General features: G+C 37.1%; 1 protein-coding gene across 2 annotated transcripts in view; it reads right to left on the minus strand.

Annotated features, from left to right (window-relative positions):
• FAM135B (family with sequence similarity 135 member B) overlaps window positions 1-14583 on the minus strand; it is a 177190-nt gene that overhangs the window by 58888 nt on the left and 103719 nt on the right. For both annotated transcript variants that reach the window (XM_052703566.1, XM_052703567.1), the window contains exon 4: window positions 1512-1651. In XM_052703566.1, coding sequence (XP_052559526.1) covers window positions 1512-1651 — 140 coding nt within the window. The remainder of the gene's footprint in view (window positions 1-1511; window positions 1652-14583) is intronic.

Here is a 14583-nt window from a genome sequence, read left to right on the forward strand (position 1 = left end):
TAATGCAAACATCATCAGAAATCATCGCTGCTTAACAGAGTGGAAACTGCTGTAATTTGAGGGGTGGGATGCTTAATCAGAGATGTTCCACTGTGGAAGTATAAAATTAACATTCATTTTAAAATGTTGGAACATTTGTAGAACAAATATTAATACATTTAATATTTTTTTCTTGCAAGCATTCAAACAACAATTCAAGGGGGCAATAAACTGATCACAACTTACGATGAAATAAAAAAAAAGGGAGAAGGAAATGGAATATGAGAAATAAGTTTAAATTAGTTTCTTTACACATTTTAATTTAGATCTCTACAAAATCCAAGTACATATGGGTTGGAATGAGTGCAAATAGAAATTTTAAATATCTTTATGTTCAAAGTTATACAATAAAGGTCCATTGAGCATCTCTGGCCCAATACACAGCACACGATTCATGCTGGCTGTTCAACTAATGGGACTATTCAACTGTTTTTGACAGCAAGCTGATCTGACAAAAAATAACTGATGTAGTTTTTCTCTCATTATCACTGACAGAAGATCCTCATGCCATATACTCTGTACCAGTCGTGCAGGCAAAACACAGAAATGGCACATTGGCCACAATCAGTTGTCATGCTCGAATGAATCTTTCTCCTGCTTCTGTGTAAAATTCTGGAAAAATTGTACTCTAACATTATTCCAGTCTTGTAACTCTAAGATACAGGGAAAAACACTGGGAGACATTGGTTTCTGATCAATAAGAGGAAGTCAGATATCCCTCTCAGGATGAGTGCTTCAGATCATGTACTTCATTTGTGTGGGTACTTGGCTTGAGGGAGTTGTCACAACAGGAAGACAATAGGGACAGTAAGCTGTAACAACATACATTCCTGCTGTCTGGAGCAGTGATAACAAAAGCTAAGAGAACTTTGATGGAAAGGGATTGGGCAACTTGGTCACAATATTGTGGCTGCTGGGCAAAAGAACAGTCACAAGGAAAGAGGAGAAGGTAATAGTAATATATGATAAGGGGAGAACCAAGATGCAGAAGACTTTGTCAGGTGAGATTGATCTATGCATATGTAGAATAGGTGATCTAGTGCACAAATGACAAATTATAGTAGACACACTTGAGTTTGAGTTTCTGATTCACTGACACACTGCAGGATATCAACACATTATTCCACTAGAAATCCATGGTGTAGACTATATTTGATAATAGGCACAGAGCCCAGGTTCTAACTGTCCTAATATAGATGTTAACAGTGTAGGCACTTGCATCTAAACAAATTATTCCAAGCACCTTCATCAGCATATACATATATATATATGTATATGTATGATGAGTACCGGATCTCCTAATGCAGATGCTGACAGTAGGTCAGATAACTCATGTACTCACCTCTATTACTTATACTGATGAGACCTGTGACAGCATATAGATTAGTGGAGGCATTTGTGATGGACACTTAAAGTCAGGTATGAGGAATCCCAACCCTCCTGTTTTTTATGGACATCCCAAGACAACTCACCCTTTCGCCATCCAGAAGCAGATGTACTCTGAAGTTCATTGATTCATTAAGAATGATCTCTTCGTTCCTGTACAAAATCTGAAATATTCTGCTGTAAACGTTGTTTTCATGCACACAGGCAGAGCAAAGGCTGGAATCACCTGCACAAAACACAGACAGACTGCTGGTATGATTTCTGTAGGGAGACTATTTTCTCTCTTATGCTTTCACTTCATGATTATTTAGGCCAGTTTTATTATAACTCATAATTAAACACTTGCATTCTCAATAATTAATGTTAATGGAGCAGGTTGTTGCAGGTTTCCACAGTATTAAAAGAAACAAATGTTAAACACAACCAGGCACGTTGGATTTCAAAGTGAGAACAGTTAAACCTGTGTCAGCATTTACCCCAACTTTATTTCTAATGAAAACTAAAGCATCTTATGTTCCCCAGGGAATCTTCAGAAGCATGAGCTATAGGTGCTCACCTGAAATACTTCAATTTTTGTCTACAGTGAGCATATTTCAGAAAAGGGAACTTCCTTGCTACCTCTGGTGCTTCTAGAAGTCACTACCCGGGAGGGAAAACAACAGCTAATAGCACATTTCAAATGAGGAAGCCCAAAGTGCAGAGGCATCTTGGTTGAAATTATAGAAAAAGAATAGAAGTACATTTCATTCAACTTGATGAAAGTCCTGTGAAATCCCACAGGCCATTGGCCCACATGAGAGATTCCAAGTTGGCCCACACAAAACAGACTGAATGAAGGAATTCAAGAACCACAAGCCTAAGCTTCTTCCCATTGTTTTCAGATAGTCAAAGTTTTCATCTGTTTGTGCTGTTATGTCACATGAGAACAAATTAGTTTCACAGATACACAGGTAGAATTAACCCTTCCTAACTTTGAATTCCTCCACTGTACGCAGTTTTTTCTGGCTACAGAAGAACCTGTGGGTTTTAAGATACTATGATTACACAGGAACCCATGGGTTTTCAGACACTGGGCATACGACAAAAAAGGATGAAAGATTTTATAATGAAAAGAATTCTAATTTTCACCTGAATTCCACTGTTTCTTAATTCTTCTTTCACTGACAAGAACAGAGCATGACTTGCTTAGCTTTCAAAATTACACTGAAGGCAACAACGTTTGCCTTGATGAGTTCATCCACAGGAGTCTGTGATATTTGTGTGCTTACCTAATGAGCAGCTTAGCACCAGAGTGAGGTTCTTTCCAATTCGGTCTTGGCAGTCAACTTGAATAACTTGTTAATGCTACTTCCATTGACACTGAGCAACAACTTGCAAAATTTACTTTCAGTCACTTCCATCATTTTACAGCTTTCAGCTCAGGATGAGCCTGAAATTTAATTCTTTAGTGAGTGGTAATTTGTAACTCTCCTGATGAGATGTGTTTAAAAAAGCTGTACCAGAATCAGTACCTCAGAGAGAGACAGATCTTGTCAGGAAGCCAGCAAGCACATGCTTTTTAAAAAGAATAACAATATCTCAGAAAAGTAACTTTTGGACATTTGGATCTGCAGAGCCTATTGTTTTGAGCCTATGATCTGGGGTAGGAAAAAAGTCCAGGTCAGAGTCTTAGGGACCACTGGTTTGTAAGGAGTTTCAAATCAGGGCTGGTCAATTCTGCTTTGCTAAAGCTACTGCTTTGTTTCACGTGCATATTTGCAATCAGAAGATACTGAATTGATACTGACAAAGGACTAAAAATTTCCAAGGGTAAAGCATGTTTAAGGTGAAAAAAAATAGAAAAGAAGGGCTAAGAAAGAAAAGAAAAGAAAAGAAAAGAAAAGAAAAGAAAAGAAAAGAAAAGAAAAGAAAAGAAAAGAAAAGAAAAGAAAAGAAAAGAAAAGAAAAGAAAAGAAAAGAAAAGAAAAGAAAAGAAAAGAAAAGAAAAGAAAAGAAAAGAAAGAACGAACTAAATGTCACAATAGATAAGTGAATGGAGCCTTGACATTATAATCAATTGTAATCATTAGGTTTTGTGATGCTTGTCTGCTGGAACTGGAATACTGCAGACAAAGAAGTACCTTCTCTAAATAAATAAAAAAATAAGTTAATGAAAAGGGTCAGTGGGAAAGAGTTCATTAAAAAGCAATAAGACTTCTGCTAATCAATTATCAGGACCACGGGGATGTCAACACAAACTACATTGAAATCATTTTCCTATTAACGACTTTTGCCAAGAACACCCATGTGACAAAGTGTTTCACCTTGCTATTGCCTTCCCATCACATAGCCTTCCAAGTACTTCTGATAAAGTCCAAGCAGCCTAGAGAAATACACATTTATTTCCTGATGTTACACCCATTAGGCTAGAACATTTCAGCCTGATTAGCCCTTCAAAGCATGCAGTCGTATTTATTTTAATTTAAACCTCATCATATTAGAGACACTGCAAAAATCATATTAGGGTTATAATGCATTCTTATTCCTATCTGGCAGACAAAGGGAGCTTTATGTTATTTGATTTGGATATTGATATACCGCTGCTCTTCTAAGATGGAAAGTTTAATGTCATTTACTTTTCAAATGCACTTCTGCACAGACCATTGCTAGTGTGTAACTGCTTTAGGAGCCAGATTTGCAAGGTGGCATAAAGAGACATTTCTCTTGCTGGAAAGGTCAAAATCAAAGACATGCAGATAAAATACAGTGCTAAAAATTGCTTAGTTTAAGAACAGATCTATGTGGGTCACTCCAAAAGTAACGCCTTCAATTTATTTCCATGGAAACTCCTACATATAAAAAGAGAATTACACTGTTTGATAGAGGAAGTTCTGCTACAAAACATGATTTTTTCATCAGTCACCACCATTCTATCCAACTCTCTATTTTCACCAGCAATGAACGAGAGCCAACATGCTGTGCTTGCAAAAATCTGCATTTAGTGAAGGTGACATATTGTCATCACTGCTGAAACACACTACCCACCACCTCACTGTGCTCACATGTAGCTTTTGGTCTTTAACATTCAGCAAGCATTAATGAATGTCAGTGTACACCTGGCTGCATGACCATACTAAAGCTTTTTTCACTCAAAAGAAGTGATTCCAAGCCAGACAGACGTATCCGTAGCCTATTCCACAAAAACATCACCATCATCCCAGTAACTTTTGGAAAGTAAGTTTTGCATATTTCTCCTTGTTCTTGGGAAGCTTTCTGACAGTTACGTTGTCCTAAATGCACAAACTTGTCAGCTAACAGACACAGTAGCAAGAAGGCTGGCATTTACCATGGCTGACATCCATCAGAGACTTGATAGTCCAACCTTTGTTGGACTAGATGACCCTTCAAACTCAAACTACTCTACTATAATCCTATGATGATGGTTGCTAGAAGAAGACATAGGAGAGGAGAGCCACGAAGATGATCAGGGGACTGGAACACTCCCCTATGAAGACAGCCTGAGGGAGCTGGGCTTGTTCAATCTGGAGAAAAGAAGGGTGCGGGGTGGCCTCATTGCAGCCTTTCAGTACCTAAAGGGAACCTACAAACAGGAGGGGAATCAACTCTTTGAAAGAGTTGATAACTGCAGGACAGGGGGAAATGGTTTTAAGTTGAGGGAGGGAAGATTTAGGTTAGACGTCAAGGGAAAATTCTTTGCTATGAGAGTGGTGAGGCGCTGGAACAGGCTGCCCAGAGAGGTTGTGGATGCCCCATCCCTGGAGGTGTTCAAGGCCAGGTTGGATGGGGCCCTGGGCAGTCTTGTCTAGTATTAAATGGGGAGGTTGGTGGCCCTGGATGTGGCAGGGGGGTTGGAGATTCATGATCCTTGAATGATTCTGTGATTCTGCGATTCTGCGACAGAGCAGATATACACCTGTGCACATACATCCCCCTCCATCCTCCAGGACAAAGCATAAGGTGGTGAGAGAGAAGCTTGAAACTCTCCCAAACCCCTTTCTAGCAAAACCTCACCTACCCATGCAGCTTTGAGTTATGTCTGCACTGCTCACAGGCCACATGCACTCCAAGAAAAGCACATTTGGTATGTGGAAACTGCTGGAAGCTCTGAATCCCTGGTGAGAGCTTGAGTTAAGACTATACTGACCTTCTTTTAGCTCTTTATTCCACAATTTCAAAAGTCTAGGTTTTGGTAAATTCAAAAAGGAAAGACTAATCTTGCAGTAATTACCTTTGCTCAGTAAATTTTCTTGTCAGGAGGTGTCACAAATGCACCTCCTGACACAAAAATTCAATGAGCAAAAGCTAATTATGCTACGTCCCTTAAACCAATAGGAATCCTGTTTCCCATGTCCTTTTCCTAAATGGCTTTTTCTCTACTGCTTCTCTTCTTTGGATGAAATTAGCCTTCAAAATATCGCAAAGTGAAAGAGCTAAGTAACAAATTCAGGTTTTATCTTCAGCCAAACATAGTGAGAATAGAAACTACACTGTTCTGAGGACCATCACTAGGAGCAAGGAATTTGAATAGGGAGCTGTCTGTGGCAGACATGAAAAAGCTCCTACAAAATAATCTTTCCATAATATCTCAGAGTATATAGAGATGAGTCGGATGGAAGAGTAGGACTTATTTAGTAAGTTAGCAATGGATAAGCAAATCTGTTTAACATCCTCAAGAAAAAGTGCCAGGATCTGAAGAACATCTGAAGATAGTGTTCAAATTGGACAGGTCCTTTGACCTTTCTAAGATCCTAGTACACAAAGCAGATAGAATATATCTCCTCTCAGATTTCACTGGCCAGTTATTCCTACTGTCCTCTCCAGCTTCATCAGTTTCTTCTTTTTCTACTCTGAGCCTTTTTAACCCCCTACTTCTACTACTTTGGCTCTCGTTATGCCTCAGTTATCTCCTTTCTTACCTTCAAATCTTCTGTACTCTAATCACTGTGTACTCACTCTTTTTTTTTCTTTTTTTTTTTTTTTTTTTATTAATGTCTATGAAAATGGCTTGAGAAGGTTCAGTAATATTTCACCTTGGCAAATTCAATTGATAATGACACTTGCATATCTCAACCTCTGATTTCTGTCAAGGAGAGACTCTGAACTGGCAATATCTTGCTGTAGTGGAGACTTGATGATGAATGAATCCTCAGAGCCATTGAAATCATGGGGATCCTTGCTGTTTGCTAGCAATAGGATTGGATAGTTTTTAAGGTCTGTGCAATTTGCTTGGCATATAAGTCATTAGGATGCTCCAATCTCATCAGCTAAATTATTTCCATAATTGCATTTTCAATTTTGCTTCCTCCAGCTATCTGTAACTGCTGAAGGAAACTGGAATAAATGTTAAGCAACAGTCCTTTTCAAGGACAGTAGGCATCCCTGCATGAGACCCAGACTTGCCTGGGAGCCTTAGTATAAGGAGACCTTTGAGAAATGATGGAGCTGTTTTTCTTTGTATTTCATCAAGACTTACAAACACACAACTATCTAACACAGTCCCTAACCCAAATTTTCACATTAGATGATAAAATAGCCATGGGTGAAAGGCAATATATCTTAGAGAATTTCTAAAGAAAAATCAACCTATAGAAAGGAAGAGGTACTTGGCTGTAGAGCTACAGAGACCATGCACAAGTAGAATGGATATCACTACATCACTTTGCTTTACTTTCTGGTCCCGCTGGGGGACCAGAGGAATGAAGAAAGCCTTGGTATTAGATCCTTTTCCCACATACAATTTTTCTATTAATATTGTAGAACATGTCAGCTTTACTGAAAACTACAGAGGGAAAACACCATACTTATAACTTTCTATTACCTCCACTTTTAGTACACTTCATCCTGGGGTTTGAAGAAGAATGATCAGAAAGTGGACTCACCCTGACCTTTATTCTCACCTTTATTCACTAGCCCAGAGAAGCAAGACAAATCAGTAATTTTTCAAAATAAGGAAGTAAGAAATGTGATGACTAGGTCCCAGCACTCTGCTGCTGGAGAAATTACATCACTTTCTATCCCCTAAGCAGGACAGAAAACAAAGTCATATTTGTTATTCTAAATATAAAATCACAGCTCCAGGGAATACCAATATGACAGCCCTTTTGAAAGACGACTTCAGGTTTACATCCTGCCTTCTCCAGAATTCTGCCTTTGCTCTTTATTGAGTTTTGTGTGTGAGGTCTAAAAAGGAACAGGAAGTAATTACAGCATCAGAAAAAAATCCATATGGAAAAGTAATATAACTTCAAAACTATCCTCCTTAATGCCTTTACATCCATAGCAGTGGAAACAAGGTAATTACCAGAAAAATCCTGAATCTTTCTTGCCATCTGAGGAAAGTATTATTACACTACTGCTCAAATAAATGGAAATTTAGAGTTCTGCTAAGCTCTGATTTAATGAAAGATATACTCTTCAATAACACGGGTAAACCAAGCTGCTCTAGTTGTAAACAGAGCTTTACCACAAACATTTCATTATGAATAACAGCACACACTGAAGCGTTTATATCTCAGATTAATTCAGACTCAAGAAACATATCATAGTCTATATGTTTGGGTTCCCACACAAGCAAATGTCACATTCCTTCATATGCAGTTTCATTCTCCTGGTTGCTCGTGCACAGATAGATGAAGGGCACTGCAACACACTCACTTGAGAAAGAGCTCTGAGCATTTCAATACCTTTCTACCCACAGGCCTTATGTTACTACCTACGCAGCCAAGCTGTGTCACCGGTTCCTGTGATCTTTCCTAATCTTCTTGAGTAGAAAGTCATCTGCTGGAGCATCACAGAAGGAGGCAGTGTAAAATTAGCTTGCTGCCCTTGCTCTGAAGCAAATTAGAAACAGTCATAATCCTTTCCCACAGCTCAATGGTGAGGATGGGTCACTGAGTGATACACATAGCAATGTCATTAAAATCTCAGCCTGGACTACCTGTATCCCACTTGTGTGTAATCTGAATCATTTCTATGGCATGTATCTTCCCAGTTAGTACTGTCATAAACATAACCCCAATATGTCTAGTGGTTGACTACATTTTCCTGTCCAGACACACTATCCTTCTGATATTTGGCATACAAAATTCCCACTAATATCTCTAATATCAAAAGAGAGATGTTTCTTGTTTAGAGTTCCTACAAAATACTTGTGTATTTATTAAGTTCCTGTGTCATCTAATTTCTTCTACTGTTGCCAAATTTCTTAAACACTTGTAGGCCATGTTAATTTTTCTATTTTTAGTGAAATTTAAGATGTGGACATTCCTTGAATGAACAGTATGCTATCTTGCCAGAGCCTATGCTCTTCACTGTAAAATAGAACCAAAGATCAGAAAGCCTTGTGCAAATAGCAATGTTTATCTATCTTGCTTTTTTCCCTTTACCATCTGTTGGAACCATATGTCTTCTTAAATAAGAGATAATTATAGGTCTCTACCACAACTAATCAAATAGTACAAACTGTGGTAAACTTCAGCTGGAAATTCCATTTATTCTATATGAAAATTCTTCCTAAAACAGACATTGAGGTAGTGATCTTACTTTGTTTCTTTACACTTGGTATACTGTAGTTGTAGCTGAGACACAAGTTTGTGTTAAGGTATGGGATAAATTCAGAACAATAAGCATCAAAGAAGAGTTCACACAAAGTACATTAGCAAGAGAGACCTTGGGACTGAAAGTGACTGTCTAATGAATATCCATTGCTATGTACTCTACCTGAGCACTTAATGTTCTTAGTTTTCCTTCACTGTCCCTGTGCTGTTCCTCATAATCAAAGTAAGAAAAGAAACACCCTTGTCACAGACATATATGATTTTTAGAACTGAGTAACCTGAGAAAAGGAGAATCTGGTACTAAAATTAAATTTTGGAAGAGAGATTCCAGACTATTTAGAGAACAGTAAGTCTCTTTATAGGCTTAAAAAAGACAAGACTTTATTTTAATGTCCAATGGGCATTAGCATAAATGTCTACTTGTATAAATGTGCATTAACACCATTCATTCAAATGTTTTATAACCCACCAGTGCTAGTGTCACTTTGCATTGCTTTGCAATGTGAAAGGACTGAAGGATAAAAATGAATTCAGTCCTAAATATGGAGAACGAATTGTTGAAGTGCCTTTCAAATAACCCAAACACTAGCTGTGTGTTTCAGAATCACAGGAATACAGAAATTTCAGAATGTTACGCCAACCTTCCAGTCAATTTAGTACTATTCTGGCAGAAAATAAGATTTTCTGAAAAGAAAGGCAAATGGAAGAAGTAGTATGTTTTGAGTTACTTAATTCCAATGTTCAGTTAGGTAGCTGCTTTCCATTAAAAATTTCACAAACTCTTTGTGTGCATTAGTGGTGTGCAAAAGAAGAATGCCCTGACAATAAGGCTAAAGCACATTGTTTGAGAGGGGAGCAAGAAAAAAGAGGGAGGGGAAGGAAAACATCTCCATTTTCCTCACTACAAATATTTACAGATTCAGATATGTCAGAGCTGAAATACAAAAAACAAACAAACAAACAAAACAAAAAAAAAAAAAAAAAAAAAAAAAAAAAACACCAAAATAAAAATAAACTCTGACTGTATGTACTGTACAGACACAGCAAGCATAGAATCTTTAGAGATTGAAGGTTTCCCAGTTGAGGACATATGAGTTTCAAATTTTCTGATTAATGGTGTGGATTTGGAACTAAACACCCTCCTAGTGTACTATTGCCACAGTACCATTTATGCTTATTGTGTTCAGGAAGGTGATGGATGGACGTCATATATTGACCAAACTTTTGTCTCCTGCACTATAGTTAGCTGCACTGGACTCAGAGGATAAATTACTGTGAATTAAATAAGCAAAACTTTTTTCTGACAGTCAAAAATATTACAGTAAGTTTAATTATAAGATGTGAAAGGCAGCCCCTAAGATTACACCATAAAACAAAAAGCCTGAGGATCCAGCAGAAAGGATTTCAGACTCTAAGTGGAAGGATTAAATTTTCTTCTGTATGTTTTATATCTTTTAGCAGATATTTTAATTTCTAATCAGCTGAGGCATAAGAATGCTCCTCTCCTAGGTCAGCCAGCTCTTGCACGATTAGTGATTTAATTGCTGAACTGTCTATGCAGCTCAGCACAAATATGCAATAAAATTATTTTTTCTTACTCACTTACTTCTCCAATTAGATTCCATCAACCTCTGCCATTCCATCAGTAAATTTTTTGCTTTATGGACATTATTTTAAATTAAAATCCTGCATCTTCATCTGGATCACACATGCACATAAATCAGCAAGAGACCTATCATACTTTCTCAATGCATGTCAGCCACAAGTAATTTGGCTTTCTGTCTGGGATTTCATTAAACTGCATTAATGTTCTCTTTCTCAGCGATGTGCCAAGAGTATCATTAGTTTTTCTTCCTTGGATTGATGTCTGGTAAGGCTATTCATCGCCTTCAGTCTGAATTAAGGGTCATTCAAGAAAAGGAACCCTTACCATTTTCTGAACAGGCTGTCTTTTTGTTTGACACAAACTGTGTACATCTCATGGTTCTGCACTAAGCTCTTAAGACAACTTAGCACTATAAGACTAGAGGATCACAAGTCTATTCCCTCTAGCCTCCCTCAACAAAACCCATTTACGATACTGTGACTGAAATGGGCCGCATCTTGTCTGTCCAAAAAATCTCTGAGACAAAAGGGTTTAATTGCATTTAAAAATAAAGATTACCAAAATTTTGCTTCCACCATCTTATAATTAGGGAACTTGCACAGAAATATGGTGAATCAAAAGATGATCCTGAGAATCAGTGGTAGAGCTGGAAATGAACTCAGTGTAAAGAAAGGTCTCTATTTACCATCAAACAGAAGCATGCTCTGAAATGGCAACACTAACACCGTGCAGCATATGAGAGATCTGGATGCCCAGTGCTATCACTGTTCCCTTGAGAGACACTGGGCAAATCATGAAGCTTCTCTGCGGCTCAGTTCCCACAGGTTAATTATTCCTTCACTTTGTATCTCACTTAAAGTCTGCAGCTGCTATTTTTAGCCCTGAGTTTTATTACAATGCTTATCACAGACTATCAGTCACTGTGTCTAAGTTAGCTAAGAAACACCTACTAAACCTAGGATAGAAGCCTTTGATTATCTTCACAATAAGTAAATTGTGCAGATATTTCCCTTGGTATAATTTTGCAAGTGATAATCATTTATACTTTTTGTATTAGCTTTATAACATCTCAAATCTCTTCCTTCATCATGTAAACCCATTCATCAACACTCCTAATGATTTTGAGATCAGTAATCCCAAGTGTAATCCATGGGACAAATATGCATCTCTGACTTCAGCTGAATTTCAGGCCCTTTGATATACAAATCTACACAGTTGTCTGCTGGAAAAATTGTCACTCCTTGCAAAGATCAAAGAAGAAAACAGATCAGAAGTGTGCTGCTGCAGCTTACAGTTTCTTTCCTAGCTTTTAACCTCTTTCCTAAAGAATAATACAATAAGAAGTAAATATTCAATTGGTGCAACTTTGGAAACAGCCTATAATTTCTGACGTTACACTGAATGAAGAGAATGAATACGTAATTATATTGTTCCTCTGGATTTCAGTGGCAGGAAAGCCTAAAAGAAGAACAAATACTGGAGATCCCAAATGATAAATATTCTAGAGTAATCAGAAAAGCAAGCCAATGTATGAAGTAGTGTAAGAGGAAACAAGAGTCATAGAAACAAACTCCGTTCTCTTTTCAGTGCTTTTATAATTGCTGTAAGCGAACAGAATGCTGGTTTCCATTACTCCAGGAATAGTAATTTAGGTTGAGATTGTTCAAAAAATGTGAAGAAAAAAAAAAATACTGTTCATTTTGCATTAAGTCTTTTACATATGTCCATGTACTTTTAAGGATGGTCACCAGTGAAAAAGAAGGCTATGGGAAATAATATGAAAGCCTGTGGATATGAATCACAGCCAAAAAATAAAAATAAAAAAAAAATAAAAAACAAAACAAAACAAAACAAAAACCAGCCTAAGAGTTAACTCATTCTTATTTATAATTAATAGAGGAAATTTAAAGACTTGATGGGAACTTTTCACACAGGCAAGAAGAATGAAAAACCAAGGGGAAACTGGAAAACATCCAATGTAGGCTTGGCAAGAACCTTTGGCAGAAATGTTAAAAGCTTTCATAAATTAAAATGAAGGAAAAAAAAAAAAAAAGAAAAGAAAATGAAACGGAAGGAAGGAAGACTTGGAAATCTATAGGTTTTCTCATGACTAAATCATTACTGCGTAAGAAACACCTCAGTGCCTGAGTTTTCCTGGAAAATATGTGGAAAATTTAACAACTAATTGCTTCCTTGGCATATATCTGAGAGATTCATACACACAACTTCACTTTATTTTTTACATCCCTATCAAGATATATGGTATTCATATGAAGCTTTATCAGCTAATACAGACTTCAATGGTGTTTGATGCCAGAGAATTTCAGTCTCACTGTCTCAACAAAAAATTTCCTGTGATGACACTTAAGTTTGTGTTATTTCAGCATCTCCAGATACTTTTCTATTCTCTTTCTGTCTGAAATTCAGTAGTCAAGCTCAGAATTTGCTTACATGGTTTATAAGATAAATTCCAGAATCATCAGCTGGAAGAGTTCAGCAACTGAAGATACTCAGAACTGCAGTTTATCCGTACAGCACAACAACCATTTCAGTGCATTGGTTAATATTTTGCTGCTACAGATCGTCTTGCCAAACTCTTCTGAACTACAACTGATATTCAGGGTTTTTTTTTCTTGTTTGTTTTATTACACTGTTCTTTCTGTGTTAACTCTGCTATATTCTTCTATGCACTGAAGATGGGTTCTTTTTTTCTACGCTGCCTACCATGTCCACGCTGTATTTCAGATCACACTTTTATATGGACAGATATCCTTCATTATGTAAACAAGTAAAGAGGCTTGACATTTCCATCAGAAATTGTGGATGTAACTTTTTTCACAGAGCTCTTTCAAGACTTCCATCCCATTGCCAATCTATCAGTTTGTGAATCAATCACTCTTCTCACAATTGTCAGGACTGATTAGCAGTTGGAAGAAGTTGGAAGTAGGAGGTACCACGAAAGCTCTTACAAGCTAGTAAAAGACATGCACAGCTGACTGGTGTTTAACTAGTATTATTTGGGGAGATTGTGCTCCTCCTTTATTTATGACCAAAAAAAAAAAAAAAAAAAAAGGTAAGAAGGAAAAAATAAAACCATAACACAGATATTAATTCAGTTTAAGTGACCTCAGCACTGAACTTGTGAACTTGAAACAAGAAACACCTGTTCTAGCTTAATCAGACTTTTTCTGGAGTACTGAGTAAATTACATGTGACTGGAATAAAATCGTGGCCACATATTCAAAAGGCTGAATCAATCATTAGTACAAATGCCACCACCACCCTTCTATTTCCAAAAGTAGAAAAATTTAAAGAAGCCTCATTCTCTGAAATAATTTTCAGAACTTTCTGAAGACAGAGACGTAAAAATTCAGAATTTGGGGAAAATGGTCAACTAATAAAGTAGCAATGATGGGCTCTGAATTTTTTTTTTTGTTAGATGCAACTGAAGTTCTGAAGAAAAAGTCAAGAAGGTGCTTTGCAAAGATGACTTCTGCAGAAATGCTAAATCAGCCGAAACTGGGGCTGAGCAGTTTATTGAATCTCTTTTTCGACAATCAAGTAAATATCTTAAAGGACAATAATATCTACACCTAGTAAATATGTCTTTAGTAACATTTTGCCACTTTCTTAATTTCTACATTTTCCTTGCTGACAGTACTCAAATTCAAAAAGCCCAACGATGGCATTGAATGCTTTTTTCCAGAAATACTGCTTCAGTAAAAAAATATAGGTCTACAAGTTTCAAGCACAATTTCTAAAGCTGGGTCAGCACCTCTGAAGACTGCTCATGTTAGGACAGCATCTCTTCGTTCAGCACAGCTGCGCTATTCCTGTTTCAAGAACATTGTCATATCATTTACTAGAGGGTTATTTCTGGAAACTCTTAAAATACATGAAGAAAAAAAAAAGATCACTTTCAACTCAAACCTGCAGGCTTTAAAGAGTAATCCCAACTGCAGAACAATTCTTTGCTACAATTTTCATACGTTTCAT

Source organism: Tympanuchus pallidicinctus, unplaced genomic scaffold, assembly GCF_026119805.1.
Source record: "Tympanuchus pallidicinctus isolate F22 unplaced genomic scaffold, pur_lepc_1.0 scaffold5, whole genome shotgun sequence".
NCBI lineage: Eukaryota > Metazoa > Chordata > Aves > Galliformes > Phasianidae > Tympanuchus > Tympanuchus pallidicinctus.